Consider the following 14,045-nt stretch of genomic DNA (forward strand, 5'->3'; position numbering starts at 1 on the left):
TTCCATTTTGGGGAAAAGCTGTCAGTTTGAGAACTCTTAGTAACCACCTTTTACTTAACTGAGTGCTTGTCATTTGTCCCTCCTCTGGTGCCTGAGGTCATTTCTGCTGCTCCTTTCCTCCCAAGGAACTCCACTCTGTCATGTCTCTGCCACTGACTGTGAGGAGGCACATTGGGCTGTGGGCTGTGATACTACCACAGCCTGGGGGCTCCCTTTTGGACGTCCCGCCTTCATTCGCCTGCCCCCCTCTTCCCGTAACCTGAGCCTCCCAGCAGCCACCTCCCCTCCCCTGCTCAGACCCGGCCCCTTTTCATCTCTCAGCCCTGACAGCAGTTTCTAACACCATGGGCCTCTGGGTCAGTGTCCCTGCGGCTGCTGGGGGGGCCTGTGAGCTGGGTGGGCGGCTGCGAGCAGCGCTGGGTGTCCTGTATCTCCTGCCAGTCCTTCTGCTGCTCTCCCAGCTGGGGATCCTGGTGCTCCAGGCCACTGTGAGTGCAGCACAGGTGAGAGGGGTAGACACTCGGCGGGCTGGGTGTTGTTCTAGCTGTGAAGGTAGTGTTGGGGTGATAGCCAGGAAGTAGGAGGGACAGATGGACTTGGCTGCTGTCCTGCAAGCCTCCTGTGTGTGTGCTTGGCTTTGGGACCCAGCTCAGTCCCTGCTGCCTCTCCTTGGCACTTGCTTCCCTTCAAGAGCGATGTCCCCTCTCCTCACCCCATGGGCGTCCTTGCCACTGTGGGCCCTGGACCGCTGCCCCTGCAGGCAGCACGCCGCCGCCGCTACACATTGACCGCCGCCCGGCTGCGCTGGGACCACTTCAACCTCACCTACAGGTGGGCCCTGAACCCGATGGGTGGGGGTGGGATTGGCTGCTGCCCTACCCTGGTTGACACTGCCCCCCAACACAGGGTGCTCTCCTTCCCTCGGAACCTACTGAGCCCCAGTGAGACCCGGCGGGGCCTGGCTGCGGCTTTCCGCATGTGGAGTGAGGTGTCCCCGTTCAGCTTCCGAGAAGTGGGCCCAGAACAGCCCAGTGACCTTCGCATAGGTGGGCATATGCCCTAGCCTTGCCTAGTGTGCCCATCTTGCCCACTAACCACTGCTCAGCCCAGGGTCCTGCTCCCCCTAGGTTTCTACCCCACCAATCACACCGACTGCCTGGTGTCATTGCTGCACCACTGTTTTGATGGACCCACAGGAGAGTTGGCACACGCCTTCTTCCCCCCACATGGTGGCATCCATTTTGACGACAGCGAGTACTGGATCCTGGGCCCCACTCGCTACAGCTGGAAGAAAGGTGCCACCCTGACTCTCTGGGGGCCTACAGGGGGTAATCAGGAAGCTACATCTGGCTGGGGGGGGCACGACTGTGAGGACACTACCCGCCAGATTTCCAGACACCCTTAGGATCCCCCGCCAGCTGCATTCCTGGGGGCCAGCTCAGCACCAGGCCTGGCCGCAAAACATTCTTATCTCCCCACTGCGGCAGAGGGAGGCTCCCCAGCTGCAGGCATCTTGCAGGCTCTGGGACGGGTGGGGGTGGGTAAGCAGGCCCAGACTGACCCCGGGGGCCTGCAGGCGTGTGGCTCACAGACCTGGTGCACGTGGCAGCCCATGAGATCGGGCATGCTCTGGGCTTGATGCACTCACAGCACAATCGGGCACTCATGCACCTTAACGCCACGCTGAGCGGCTGGAAGACACTGTCGCAGGACGAGCTATGGGGGCTGCACCGTCTCTACGGTGAGTGTGGGTTGAGTGTGGGGCTAGCGGGCAGAGGCAGCCCTGGGACCTGAGCTGGCTGGCCCACCCTCACACAGGCTGTCTAGACCGTCTGTTTGTGTGTGCATCCTGGGCACGGAAAGGTTACTGTGACACTCGTCAGAGGCTCATGAAGAGGCTTTGCCCCAGCAGCTGTGACTTCTGCTACGGTACGCTGCCCACCCCCCACTCCCTTCACAGTAGTGTCCCCCCCTCCCTGGGCTGGCTAGTTGGGGTGTGGCAGGGCCAATACTGATGTGGCAGCCCCCACCCATGCAGAGTTCCCCTTTCCCACCGTGGCTGCCACCTCACCGCCCCCCAGGACCAAGACCAGGCTGGTGCCTGAGGGCAGGAATGTGACCTTCCGCTGTGGCCAGAAGATCCTCCACAAGAAGGGGAAAGTGTAGTGAGTGATGCCCAGGGTCCCAGACTGGGATGGGTACACCTGTGGGTGGGGACTCAGCACCCTGCCCTGCGCCTCCCTGCAGCTGGTACAAGGACCAGGAGCCCCTGGAGTTCTCCTACCCTGGCTACCTGGCGCTGGGCAAGGCTCACCTGAGCATCATTGCCAATGCCATCAACGAGGGTACCTACACATGTGTGGTACGGCGGCAGCAGCGGGTGCTCACCACCTACTCCTGGCGCATCCGGGTGCGGAGCTGAGGCCTGGATGATAAAGTGTTTTCTGTCTCCAGTTTCTGCATTTTCTTGAGTAGGACTGTGGGACAGTTACCCTGATGGGTAGGGCCCCTGCCTGCCTTTCCCTGGGGTGACTTGTCCAGGCTGGCCTTGGGGCAAGGGGGAAGCTGAGCTTCCCAGATTTGCTTAAGGTTGGGGCCCAGCAGCTAGTGCCCCAACCTAAGGGGGACAGAGCTGCTGTGCTAACAGAAGGAACTAGCCTGGCAGAAGTGGAGGCCCCAAGGGCCCCTCCTACCTACCCCATCCCAGACCAGGCAGCTTGAATGGTCTCCTGTATGGGCAGTGCTGAAAAAAGGACAGACCAGAGTATTCCTGCAAGAATATTTTACTATATCTGAAAACAACCTTGTACAAAACCCCGAGGTGGGGACCTACACCCACCTTGCATCTTGGAGCCTGGGGTTGTCCCGTCCCTGTCCCCGCCCCAACAGGAAGGCATCCCAGCAGGAGCCCTAGGACCAAATAACCCCCTACCCCCACCCTCTCCAAGTGACGACTGGTGCCTGGCCTCCATGGTCACTGATGCCACAGGTGGCAGGTCAAGTCTGACCTAAGAAAATACAGCTTTTCCTTCCACAACAAGGAAAATGTGATTTAATTCTATAAATTTACAAAGCAAGACAAAATGAAATGTGAAAACCAACGTCGGCAGTCCACGACTTGAGGCCAGGGCTGGATCTGGAAGGAACTGCTCCCAAGGCTCAGGGGTCCCAGCTGAGCCTCAGAATTTGAGGCTGAAGCCTGGGCCTGCGGCTGAGGCACCCTGGTTGGTGGTGGTGAGGTGGAAGCCCGTCTCCTTCAGGTCATCATCACCCTGGAAGCAAGTGGCATCATGACACTCCAGTCAGACAGGTCCCTCTCAGGGACCCCACTCCACCCATCCTCACTGCCAGTGCCCCCTTACCAGCTGGCTGTAGCCAAGGCCACCCTCAGGGGGTCGGGGGCTGGTGCCGCGTTTTACCCTTTGCTGCTCACTCTTGGCGGGCCATGTGGGGAACATGGAGGGCTCGATGGGGAGGGGAGTTTCCCGGAAATACTCATGCTTAAGGCCGTCTTCAGCACTGACCCTCCGTCCAGGGAAGTAGGTCAAGAACCTAGGTCAAAAATAAGGTCATCAGGTACCCTCTGAGGGAGTGGGTTGGGGGCAGGGTGGCCTGGAAAGAGGGAATGTGGTGCCGTACTTGTTCATGAGGTCAAAGCCCTGGTCTGAGAGGAGAGCCCCAAAGCGTTTACGGAGGTTGTTGTAGGGGTACTCAGTGAAGGTCATCTTCTTGACAGCGGGGAGTTCATTATAGCCAGGCCAGATCTTCTCACTGGGTGTCCCCAGATCCTATGAGACATGACGGCTCAAACAGCTATACCCTATACAGGGAGGGTGTGCCAATCTCCACACCCTCACTTCCAGGGGGCCCAGACCCAGTGAGCCTGGCTGGGTGTGCTCACACCCGGCTCCCAGACCCACCTTGAACACTTTGTTGATCTGGTCAATGTCTGATTTCCCAGGGAACAGCGGCTTCTGAGTCAGCAGCTCCCCAAAGATGCAGCCCACTGACCACATGTCCACAGCTGTGGAGTACTCCTGGGGGCCAGCGACAGGCTCAGGGTGGGGGGGCCCATGCAGTGCAGCCTCCCTCACATCCCACCACTCACCTTGGCACCTAGCAGCAGCTCTGGGGCACGGTACCAGAGGGTCACTACGACGGGGGTGTAGGCCTTCAGAGGAGACCCGTACTCCCGCGCCAGTCCAAAGTCCCCCACCTAGAAAGAGTTAGGCTGTGGGTAGCCCCATGGATGTGGGGGTGGGTATCTCTGGAACAGGGTGTGCTGCTGGGGCTCACCTTGAGGATGCCTGCATGGCTCAGTAGCAGGTTGGATGTCTTGAGGTCTCGATGAAGGATCCAGTTGTCATGCAGGTGCTTCACACCTCGCAGCAGCTGAATCATCAGCGTCTTCACTTCCCCTGAACAACAATGGGTATGACTGTCCCATTTGGACACTGACTGACCCATGGCCTGTGTGCTTAGCACATGCAAGTGCACCACCCCCTCCCATAACACTCACTCACTCACTCACTCTGTACCTGGTAGGAAAGGCTGCTTCATGGTCTCCATGAGGCTCTTGAGGTCATGCTCCACATAGTTCATCACGATGTAGATCTTGTCCATGTTGCTGCCTACAACGATTTCCTAGGAAATAGCAGGTCTCTGGGCACAGATGGTCAGCCCCATCTCCAGTCCTGAAGCCACTGGTCTGGAGAAACCTGGATCCTGGACAGACTCCAGGTAGCATCTATGAGGGCCTGGCATCCTGAGGACTCTGTGCTATCTGTAGACTTTGCTAAATACAGGAGCCTGAACCACCCAACCACCCTTCAAGATAGTCACCTTACCCTGACAGTCACAATATTGGGATGTTGGGCCTTGAGGATGGTGTTGATCTCCCTCAGTGACGTGATTGGAAAGCCTTCTTTCTCCTTCTCCATTTTCAGCCGCTTCAGAGCCACAATTTCATCTGAGAAGAAAACAGTTTAAGGAGGTGGGGGAGATAGCACAAGAGTTAAAGAAAAAAAAAAAAATATGGCTCTGAAGTCCTAGGTCTAATCCTGCACCATCAAGGACCCTACAGGGCTGGGGAAAGCTTTGATGTTTGTGTCTCTCTCTCTCTCTCTCTTTTTAAAATATTTCCTTTTTGGTGCTCTTATAGTTGTTGTAATTATTGTTGTTACTGATGTCATCATTGTTGGATAGGACAGAGAGAAACGAAGAGAGGAGGGGAAGACGGGAGAGAAAGGTAAGACATCTGCAGACCTGCTTCACCTGTGAAGCAACTCCCCTGCAGGTGGGGAGCCGGGGGCTCAAACCAGGATCCTTAAGACGGTCCTTGGCTTTGCTCCATGTGTGCTTAACCCGCTATGCTACTGCCCGACTCTATCAGAAGTTGGCTGGGGGCAATGAAAAACCAATGACCACAAAAACAAAACAAAATGACTGATGCTATGTGAAGGCCTTCTATGCCCAAGGTTCCTGGTTCCATTCCTCACACTACATGTCCTGGTGCTCTGGTTCCTATCATATGAAAGACAGACTGGCACAAGAAAAGCACATGCTATTAAGCACATGCTAAATAACACATGCTATTAGAACTTTTAGCTTACAGAGCACTTCTTACTAGAGGAGGAGGTTGTGTTTTACTATTTTCTAAAAAAGGTATTTTTTTGGTGGAAGAACATAGATTTATATTTATTACTATTATTATTATTATATTATTATTATTTTTTGGCCTCCAGGGTTATTGCTGGGGTTCTGTGCCTGCACCACGAATCCACTGCTCCTGGAGGCCATTTTTTTTTCCTCTTCCCTTTTGCTGCCCTTGTTTTATCGTTGTTGTGGTTATTATTATTGTTGTCACTGATGATGTTGTTGGACAGGATAGAGAGAAATACAGAGAGGAGGGGAAGACAGAGAGGAAAGAAAATAGACACAACTGCAGACCTGCTTCATCGCCTGTGAAGCGACTCCCCTGCAGGTGGGGAGCCGGGGGCTCGAATCGGGATCCTTCCGCTGGTCCTTGCGCTTTGTGCCACGTGCGCTTTACCCACAGCGCTACCAGTTGACCCCCCTATATTTAATTTTTGAAAATCTTTATTTATTTATCGGGTAGAGATAGCCAGAAATTAAGAGGGAAAGGGTTGATAGGAAGAGAGAGAGACACAGGAAGGGAGAGAGACACCTGCAGCCCTGCTTCACCACTCACAAAACTCTTCCCTTTTTAAAAAATTTTTTATTATTTTTTATAAAGTTTTTAAAAATATTTATTTATTCCCTTTTGTTGCCCTTGTTGTTTTATTGTAGTAGTTATTATTGTTGTTGTTGATGTCCTTGTTGGATAGGACAGAGAGAAATGGAGAGAGGAGGGGAAGACAGAGAGGGGGAGAGAAAGATAGACACCTACAGACCTGCTTCACCGCCTGTGAAGCGACTCCCCTGCAGGTGGGGAGCCGGGGGCTTGAACTGGGATCCTTATGCCAGTCCTTGCGCTCTGTGCCTCATGCACTTAACCCACTGTGCTACCGCCCGACTCCCACTTTTCCCTTTAAAGTGGGGACCGGGGCCTTGAACCTGGGTCCTTGCACACACTGTAACATGCACTCAACCAGGTGCGCCATCACCCGGCCCCACAGATTCATAGTCTAATACAAAGGGCTGAGGATCAAATTTAGGACCCAGTGTATGCAAACCCCACAGTATATTGACCTTGCCATTCCTCTAGATGCTGGAGAGGATGTTCTAGTTGGGTACTTATTATCTCAAGAAAAGCCCAACTTGTGGTTTGAAGTGGGATCTGTGCCATCAGGAGGTAGATTATGGGACTGACTCTTCAGCACGGGGTTTTGAGTTTAGTCATTGGCATTCCATAAGCCAGGATCATCAAGGATACTCATTCTTTTTTGTCTAATTCTCTCAATGAATTAAAAAAAATCTTGGGACGGGGGAAGAGAAGGTTGCTTGACATCACTGCTGAGTAGCACTGAGGGAGTCTGAGTCCAAGGCATGACCTTTCCTCCCTACTGGGAGATGTCCCCCCAGCTACACACCTGTTTTCTTGTCCTTTGCCCTGTACACAACTCCGTAAGTGCCTTCTTCGATCCTGTTCAGGCACTGGAACTCCTCTACACTCCGACAGCCCTAGGAGACAATGGCAGCATCTGAGTGTGGAGGCCAGTGCTCAGTGTGCACACAGCCAGCCAGCACCACACATGTGCACAGAAGCCTGCCCATTCCTGACGGGACTCACAGCCGGGTTCCTCCCACCAGCACTACTGATTGAGACCAGATACAGCTTTGGAGAAAGGGGATGCTGACCCTTATGCTGCATCCAGGCCCTGGATCTGCCACAAAGAGACTCTAGGGCCAGAGGGCTGACCTGCAAGGCAGGGAGATACTTGGGCAGTTCCTGCTTGAGCTCGATGGGTGACAAGGCTGGGGAGTCGGGCACGAAGTCTCCTTCAGTCAGTGCGCTGCTCTGTGGGGTGCCCTCACCCACTTCTTCCTCCCCTTCTTCACTCTCTCCAGAATCTCGGTCAAATCGTGACTCTGGAACTTCAAAATTTAAGCCCAGTTATGGAACCAGGAACAAACATGGGTCATAACCCCCTTCCTTTTCTGGGGAAACAGTACAGGAAAAAGCCAGGTAGAAATGTGTGTCCCAGGGTCCTAGACAGAAGGTCCCTAAGCTCACTGGCTGGTGCTGAGCTCTAGGTGGTGCACCTGGAATGTCAACCAGGTCCCGAGGTCATACCAGTGCACTGAGCTACAGTTCAACCTCTTCCTGAGGATTCGGCTTAGGCTGGTCTTTCCCAGCCTTCTGCAGAGGCAAACCATAGTGGCACTAGGGAGAGCACTGTACCTGCCCCATGACACACACTGCAAGGTGCTTGGGGGGGATCAGGTCTCAGTGAGTTGGCTCAGTGCTCAAGACAAGGAAGGAACTCCTGCAACTGTGAACATGACAATGTCCCGAGGAACAGTTTATTTTATAGGTTGCCAGGCTGTCATATTTACAACTTTGAAAATTGTCATGGATGGGTCAGGCAGTGGCACACTTGGCTGAGTGCACAAGGACCCAGGTTCAAGCCTCTGGTCCCCACCTGCAGGGGGGAAAGCTTCCCAAGTGGTAAAGCAGGGCTGCAGGTGTCTCTCTCCCTATCTTTCCTTTCCCTCTCAATTTCTCTCTGTATCTAATAAATAAACAAAACAAAAATTGTCATGATACTTAAGGACAATGGAGAAAGAGATAAACAATCTCAGAAAGGATTCTTACCAATTAATATGTGGTTTTCATTGTCTCGCTCTTCATCTTCACTTATTTCTTCTTCACTCACTTCTTCTGCAAGAGAAAGCAGGCAGCTACTCAGATCAGCAGAGCCTGCCCAGCATACTCCCAGATCTGCTCCCTTTCCTGCTCACCAGGCCCCCCCATAGGGGAAATAAGGCTCCTCTAAAACTCACAGAAGAGGTACCATAAACAATCAATTGAAAATAGTAAGTCAAGACTAATGACTGTTATTAGACAGGACAAAGAGATACCTGCAGCATTTCTTCACCGAGGAAGCACTAAAGTTTCCACCCCTGCAAGTGCGAACTAGGGGCTAGAACCCAGGTCCTTGTGCATGGTTCCATGTAGGCTCAACCGGGTACACCACCACCTGGCCCCATGACTAGGTTTAATGTGAACTCCAGATAACAAGGGGTTTCCACTGTATTCATGTTTCTTAATGGCTGCTGAAATCACTCCCGCACTGCACAGAACTTTCAGTCAATTAGCCTGTCCCTATACTCTCCTCACCAGCCGATTGTGCAGATGCATCCTCAGAGTTACTCCCAGTTTCCTCCTCCTCTTCCTCCTCTTCCTCTTCTTCTTCCTCCTCATCTGATTCTTCACTGCTACTTCCCTCCTCTTCTTCCTCCTCCTCCTCTTCTTCCTCCTCTGAACCTGACCCGGATTCCGCTTGAAAAAGGAAAGAGCTGAAGTGAGCCTGTGATCTGTCCCTGCGCAGTAAGCAGGTGACCCAGGCAAGGTGAGTACAGGTACCTGAGGAGGACTCAGCTGAGCTGGTTTTCCTCTCGCTATCACTGATGTCTTGTAAGTCAGACAGTAGGTCTCTCTCCTCCATTTTCTCTTCTTTTGCTTAAGAAACAAACCAGTAAAGATGAATTGCACGGACCTAGCTGTGAGTCCCTGGCATCTGAATAGTAGCACTGCAGCACTAGGAGACACTGGTGCTATTGTTTCTCTCTCTCTACCTGAAAAAGTTGGCCTGGAGCAGTGAAGCCCCAGCAATAACAACAAAAGATGAATTTGGAGGAATGTTTAAAGTAAAAAAGATCAGATGTTACTTTGAGTAAATACTGATCTCCAGCCGTGTGGAGACTGTCCATCCACCTTCCACAGATTCTTATTATGTAGAGGACAATTCTATAAAGGACTCGAAGATCAGGAGACACCGGTTTATTTTACACAAATGTCAGTGGTCTGTGTCACATAATAACTAAGTACTTCTTTTACTGTGGAAAAGCCAGATTTTATTGAATAGGACAGATAGAAATTGAGGGGATACTGAGAGGGAGAGAGAAAGACAGACACCTGCAGACCTGCTTTACCACTTGTGAAGTGTCCCTGCTGTAGGCGAGGAGCCGGGGACTCAAACCCAGGTCCTTACACATAGTGCTATGTGTGCCATCACTTGCCCCAAACCATTTTTTTTACCAGAGCACTGATCAGCTCTGATTTATGGTGGTGCAGGGGATTGAACCTGGGACTCTGGAGCCTCAGGCATGAGAGTCTGTTTGCATAACCATTATGCTATCTACCCCTCCCCCAAACCACATTAATTTTAATGAGACAGAGAGATGAAGAAATTGAGAACAGAGAACTGGCTCAACTCTGGCCCAGGATGGTGCTGGGGACTGAACCTGGGACTTCAGCGCCTCAGACATTAAAGTCTATTTGCATAACCACATGCAATCTCCATAGCCCCCAGGAAAACCAGATTTTAAGCTCACAAATTCACCCACCTGCTGCTAGCCTGAGTGGGCAATGCCCAGTCTCACCTGGCTTCCGGCAATCTCCCAGCTCAAACCTCTCTCGAGGTGGACGTAAGGGGCTGCGACTCCAGTGGCTTGCTTTCCCTTTGTCACCATAGTCATCTCGAATAGTTCGGTGATGTGCAGAAACTGGGCATATGAGAACAGGGATGGTACTAGAACCATACTCTTCCCAGCAGGGATTCCCTGGTGTAGCTATCTCCTCCCATCACCCTGACAGACAGACAGACAGACAACATACACACACTCAGCTACATCTATCTACAGATACACATGGTATAGCTGCCTGCTAGCAGTAGAGGAAAGGGGAAATAAAGCCTAAGGGCACAACAACCTGGAGCACTGGGCCAACTGTGAACATTCAGGTAGATCTTTTCAACTAATCTCTATTGGCCAAATAGAAAAGGTCTAAGAAAAAGTAAGTGCCAAGAGCCTAAAACCTGTGCAGGCAGCAGATGTAAGGACACTCCATACAGCTGTCAAGGAATAGGCTGGAATGATCCTGGGGTGCTTCTCTGCTGGATGCCATCTACTGCCCTCTTAAGCACAGGGGTGGGGGGCTTATCACCAACAGGTCCCCAGCCCTTTGCTGTGACCACACCACAGGAAACAGAAGGTCAGGGATTCTGGTACCTTCCCTCCTGGCCTCTCGCTCCTTGCGCCGCTCCTCTGCTCGCCGTTCCCGCTCCTTCTGCTCTCGTTGTTCCTTCTGCTGCTCTCGCATCTTCCGCTCTCGTTCTCGCTTCCTCTCTAGCTGCTCAAGGCGATCCCTGCAACAAGCACAACCCCCACACCCAAACAGACTTTTCTGTTTGTAGCTCCAGTGCTAGACAACACCTGAGTATGTAACCTGCCTTCACAGGCTGTTCAGCCCAGGCCCTGGGGTCCTGGTACTCTCTCCTCACAACACCCATAGCAGATAGACACCCAGAACAATCATCAGACAAGACCCGTGTGAAGAGAAACTGGGCACTGATATTAAACTGGAGAAGCTGTCGGAAAGCTGCATCAAGAAGGAAAGGTTGGGCGGGAGTGCAGTGGGTTAAGAGCACATGGCAAAGCACAAGGACCAGCGTAAGGATCCCGGCTCAAGCCCCCGGCTCCCCACCTGCAGGGGGGTCGCTACACAAGTGGTGAATCAGGTCTGCTGGTGTCTTTCTCTCCCTCCCCCTCCATTTATCTCTGTCCTATCTAACAACGACATCATCAGCAACAACAAAACAACAAGGGCAACAAAAGGGGAAAAAAGAATTAAAAAATCCCAGTTCAAGCTCCTGGCTCCCCACTTGCTGTGGGGTCGCTCCAGAGGCGGTGAAGCAGGTCTGCAGGTGTCGATCTTTCTCTCCCCCTCTGTCTTCCCCGCCTCTCTCCATTTCTCTCTGTCCTATACAACAACAATGACATAAATAATAATTACAACAATAAAACAACAAGGGCAACAAAAGGGAATAAGTAAATTAATAATAAATAAATAAACCTAGTGCTTAACCCACTGCGCTACTGCCCAACTCCCCAGATTGAGTATTCAAAGTCTGTATTTCACTAAAAGAACAGTTTTAGCTATTGTAAGTTATCACACAATGCTTTTGTTTTCATTCTGTTCAAAATATTATTTATTTATTTATTCACGAGAAAGGAGGAGAGAAAGAACCAGCTATATATATCTCTTTGGTGCTGCCAGGGATAGAACTTGGAACCTCAGCTTGACGGTCCAGTGCCCTAGCCACTGTGCCACCTCCCGGACCAAGAAAATACTTTTGTATGCACTATGAATCCACTGCTTCTGGCAGCCATTTTTTTTTTTTTTAAACTGGATAGAACAGAGAGAAACTGAGAGAGGAGGGGGAGATAAGAGAGGGAGAGTGCAGGTCCTTATGCTTAGTACTACATGTGCTTAACCAAGTGTGCCTCTGCCTGGGCCCCTCAAGATACTTTCTATTTATCCTTCAAGCATTAATCTGAAATTGGTTGCTGAGTTTACAAATATTGCATCATTTTCCCATCTTCTCTGTAGCTGATCTCTAATTCTTCAGTGGTACATGAAGGTATACATTATACAATTTAGCTATTTTGAAAATGTTCTAGCGAACAGGGGTAGTACAGTGGTAGAGCACAAGGTCCTCAATTTGATTTCAAACAATGCATGTACAGAGTGCTGTTCTGGTTCCCCCCTCATCTTGCCCCAGTGAGATAAGATAAAATGATAAAATTAGATAAAATTATTAAGATTAAGATAAAATTATTTTACCTCCAGGGTTACTGCTGGGGTGCTATGCTGGCACTGCTCTGGCTGCCATTTATTCCATTTTACTGGACAGGATAGAAAGAAATTGAGAGCGGAGGGGGAGGTAGAGAGGGAGAGAGATACCTGCAGCCCTGCTTTGCTGGTTGTGTACCCTCAAACCCCGATCCTTGTGCTTCACACTATGTGTGCTTAACCAGTATTCTACCACCTGCCCGCCCCCCCCCCCCCCCTTCTGATGCCAGGATTTTTGCTGGGGCTGTGTCAACACCACAAATCCACTGCTCAGTGGCCAGTTTTCTCTCCCTCCCTTCCTCTTTTATTGAGACAGAAGGGTGATAGAGCCAGAGAAAAAAACCTGCTTCACGACTTGTGAAACTTCCCCCATACAGGTGGAGACTAGGGGCTTGAATCCAGGTCCTCAAGCATGGTGGTGTATATGGCTCTACTAAGTGTGCTACAATTGGTGCCCAAATAAAATGAATCTTAAAAAAGAAAATGGTACAGGTCCTGGAGAAGGATGACAGAGGACCTAGTGGGGTTGTACTGTTATGTGGAAAACAGAAATGTTATGCATATACAAACTATTGTATTTACTGTCAAATGGAAAACATTAATCCCTCTCAATAAAGGAAAAAAAGAGAAAGAAAATGTTTGCGGCTGGCAGAATAGCTCACCTAGATTGTGTGTCTGCTTTGCCAAGTGCACAACCCAGATCTGAGCATGGCCCCACAAGGCACAGGAGGAAACTTTGGTGTTGTGGTGGTCTTTCACTCTCTACCTGAAAAAGTCAGCATGGCAAAAAAAAAGTTTCTGTCAGATAGCAAAGGGATGTTATGCCATACTCAGCATGATGGAAGCCCCAGAAATTCCAGGTTAAATCCCTGGCACCAGGGGCTAGATAGTAGCATACTTGGTTGAGTGTACATGCTTGGTGAAGCAGAGCTGCAGGTGTGTCTCTGCTTCCCCATCCTTGTCACCTCAATCTCTATTTCTCCCAGTCTCTCCCAAATTAAAAAAAAGCAATCCCTGGCACCACTATGTCCCAAAGCTGAGCAGAGTGCTGGTCTTTCTCTTGCTCTCTTGAAAAATATATAAATATTGATTTTATTTTTTTAAAGATTTTATTTATTTAATGAGAAAGATAGAAGGAGAGAGAAAGAACCAGACATCACTCTGGCACATGTGCTGCCGGGGATCAAACTCAGGACCTCATGCTTGAGAGTCCAAAGCCTTATCAACGAGCCACCTCCCAGACCACTGATTTTTATTTTATTTATTTTTTTTACAGGAACACTGCTCAGCCCAGGTTTATGGTGGTGCGAGCGATTAAACCTAGGACTTTGAAGCATAACCATGCTATCTACCCCTGCACGAAAAATCTTTAAACTGTCCTGTGGTCTGAGAGGTGGCACAATGGATAAAATACTGAGTTCTCAAGCATGAGGTCGTGAGTTCAATCCACAGCATTGTATGCTAGTGATGATCTGGTTCTCCCCATCTTTTATAAATACATAAAGTGTTGGGGGTTGGGCAGTAGTGCAGCAGGTTAAGTGCACCTGGTGCGAAGCGCAAGGACTGGCCTAAGGATCCTGGTTTGAGCCCCTGGCTCCTCACCTGCAGGGGGTGTTGCGTGAAGCAGGTCTACAGGTGTCTTTCTCTCCCCAACGCTGCCCCCACCCCCGCGTCTCCCCACCTCTCTTGATTTCTTTCTGTTCTATCCAACAACAACGACAGCAAT

General features: G+C 51.0%; 2 protein-coding genes across 6 annotated transcripts in view; one reads left to right on the forward strand and one right to left on the reverse strand.

Moving 5' to 3' along the window:
* The first annotated feature begins 194 nt into the window (after positions 1–194).
* On the forward strand, positions 195–2,453 carry MMP23B (matrix metallopeptidase 23B). 2 transcript variants are annotated; one of them, XM_007529513.3, is made up of 8 exons: positions 195–503; positions 692–831; positions 907–1,046; positions 1,128–1,295; positions 1,577–1,741; positions 1,819–1,929; positions 2,039–2,165; positions 2,248–2,453. In XM_007529513.3, the coding sequence occupies exons 1-8, from the start codon at positions 345–347 to the stop codon at positions 2,420–2,422; spliced, it is 1,185 nt and encodes a 394-aa protein (XP_007529575.1). In that variant the 5' UTR covers positions 195–344; the 3' UTR covers positions 2,423–2,453. The 2 variants fall into 2 exon arrangements, with proteins under 2 accessions (XP_007529575.1, XP_060055857.1); XM_060199874.1 differs by lacking the exon at positions 2,039–2,165.
* A 314-nt stretch (positions 2,454–2,767) lies between these two features.
* The window catches only part of LOC103119232 (cyclin-dependent kinase 11B), a 38,124-nt gene continuing 26,846 nt past the window's right edge, over positions 2,768–14,045 (reverse strand). For 3 of the 4 annotated variants that reach the window (XM_007529494.3, XM_016191018.2, XM_007529495.3), the window contains 15 exons: positions 10,696–10,832; positions 10,069–10,191; positions 9,050–9,145; positions 8,804–8,965; positions 8,279–8,344; positions 7,382–7,557; positions 7,053–7,143; positions 4,848–4,969; positions 4,539–4,644; positions 4,297–4,418; positions 4,109–4,216; positions 3,921–4,037; positions 3,640–3,788; positions 3,363–3,552; positions 2,768–3,272 (listed from right to left, as the gene is read on the reverse strand). In XM_007529494.3, coding sequence (XP_007529556.2) covers positions 3,180–3,272; positions 3,363–3,552; positions 3,640–3,788; positions 3,921–4,037; positions 4,109–4,216; positions 4,297–4,418; positions 4,539–4,644; positions 4,848–4,969; positions 7,053–7,143; positions 7,382–7,557; positions 8,279–8,344; positions 8,804–8,965; positions 9,050–9,145; positions 10,069–10,191; positions 10,696–10,832 — 1,858 coding nt within the window. In that variant the 3' untranslated portion in view covers positions 2,768–3,179. Of the gene's footprint in view, positions 3,273–3,362; positions 3,553–3,639; positions 3,789–3,920; positions 4,038–4,108; positions 4,217–4,296; positions 4,419–4,538; positions 4,645–4,847; positions 4,970–7,052; positions 7,144–7,381; positions 7,558–8,278; positions 8,345–8,803; positions 8,966–9,049; positions 9,146–10,068; positions 10,192–10,695; positions 10,833–12,981; positions 13,074–14,045 lie in introns of those variants that run through there. The other variant, XM_060199864.1, reaches the window with a different exon arrangement.

The sequence above is a fragment of the Erinaceus europaeus genome, chromosome 10, assembly GCF_950295315.1.
Source record: "Erinaceus europaeus chromosome 10, mEriEur2.1, whole genome shotgun sequence".
Classification (NCBI taxonomy): domain Eukaryota; kingdom Metazoa; phylum Chordata; class Mammalia; order Eulipotyphla; family Erinaceidae; genus Erinaceus; species Erinaceus europaeus.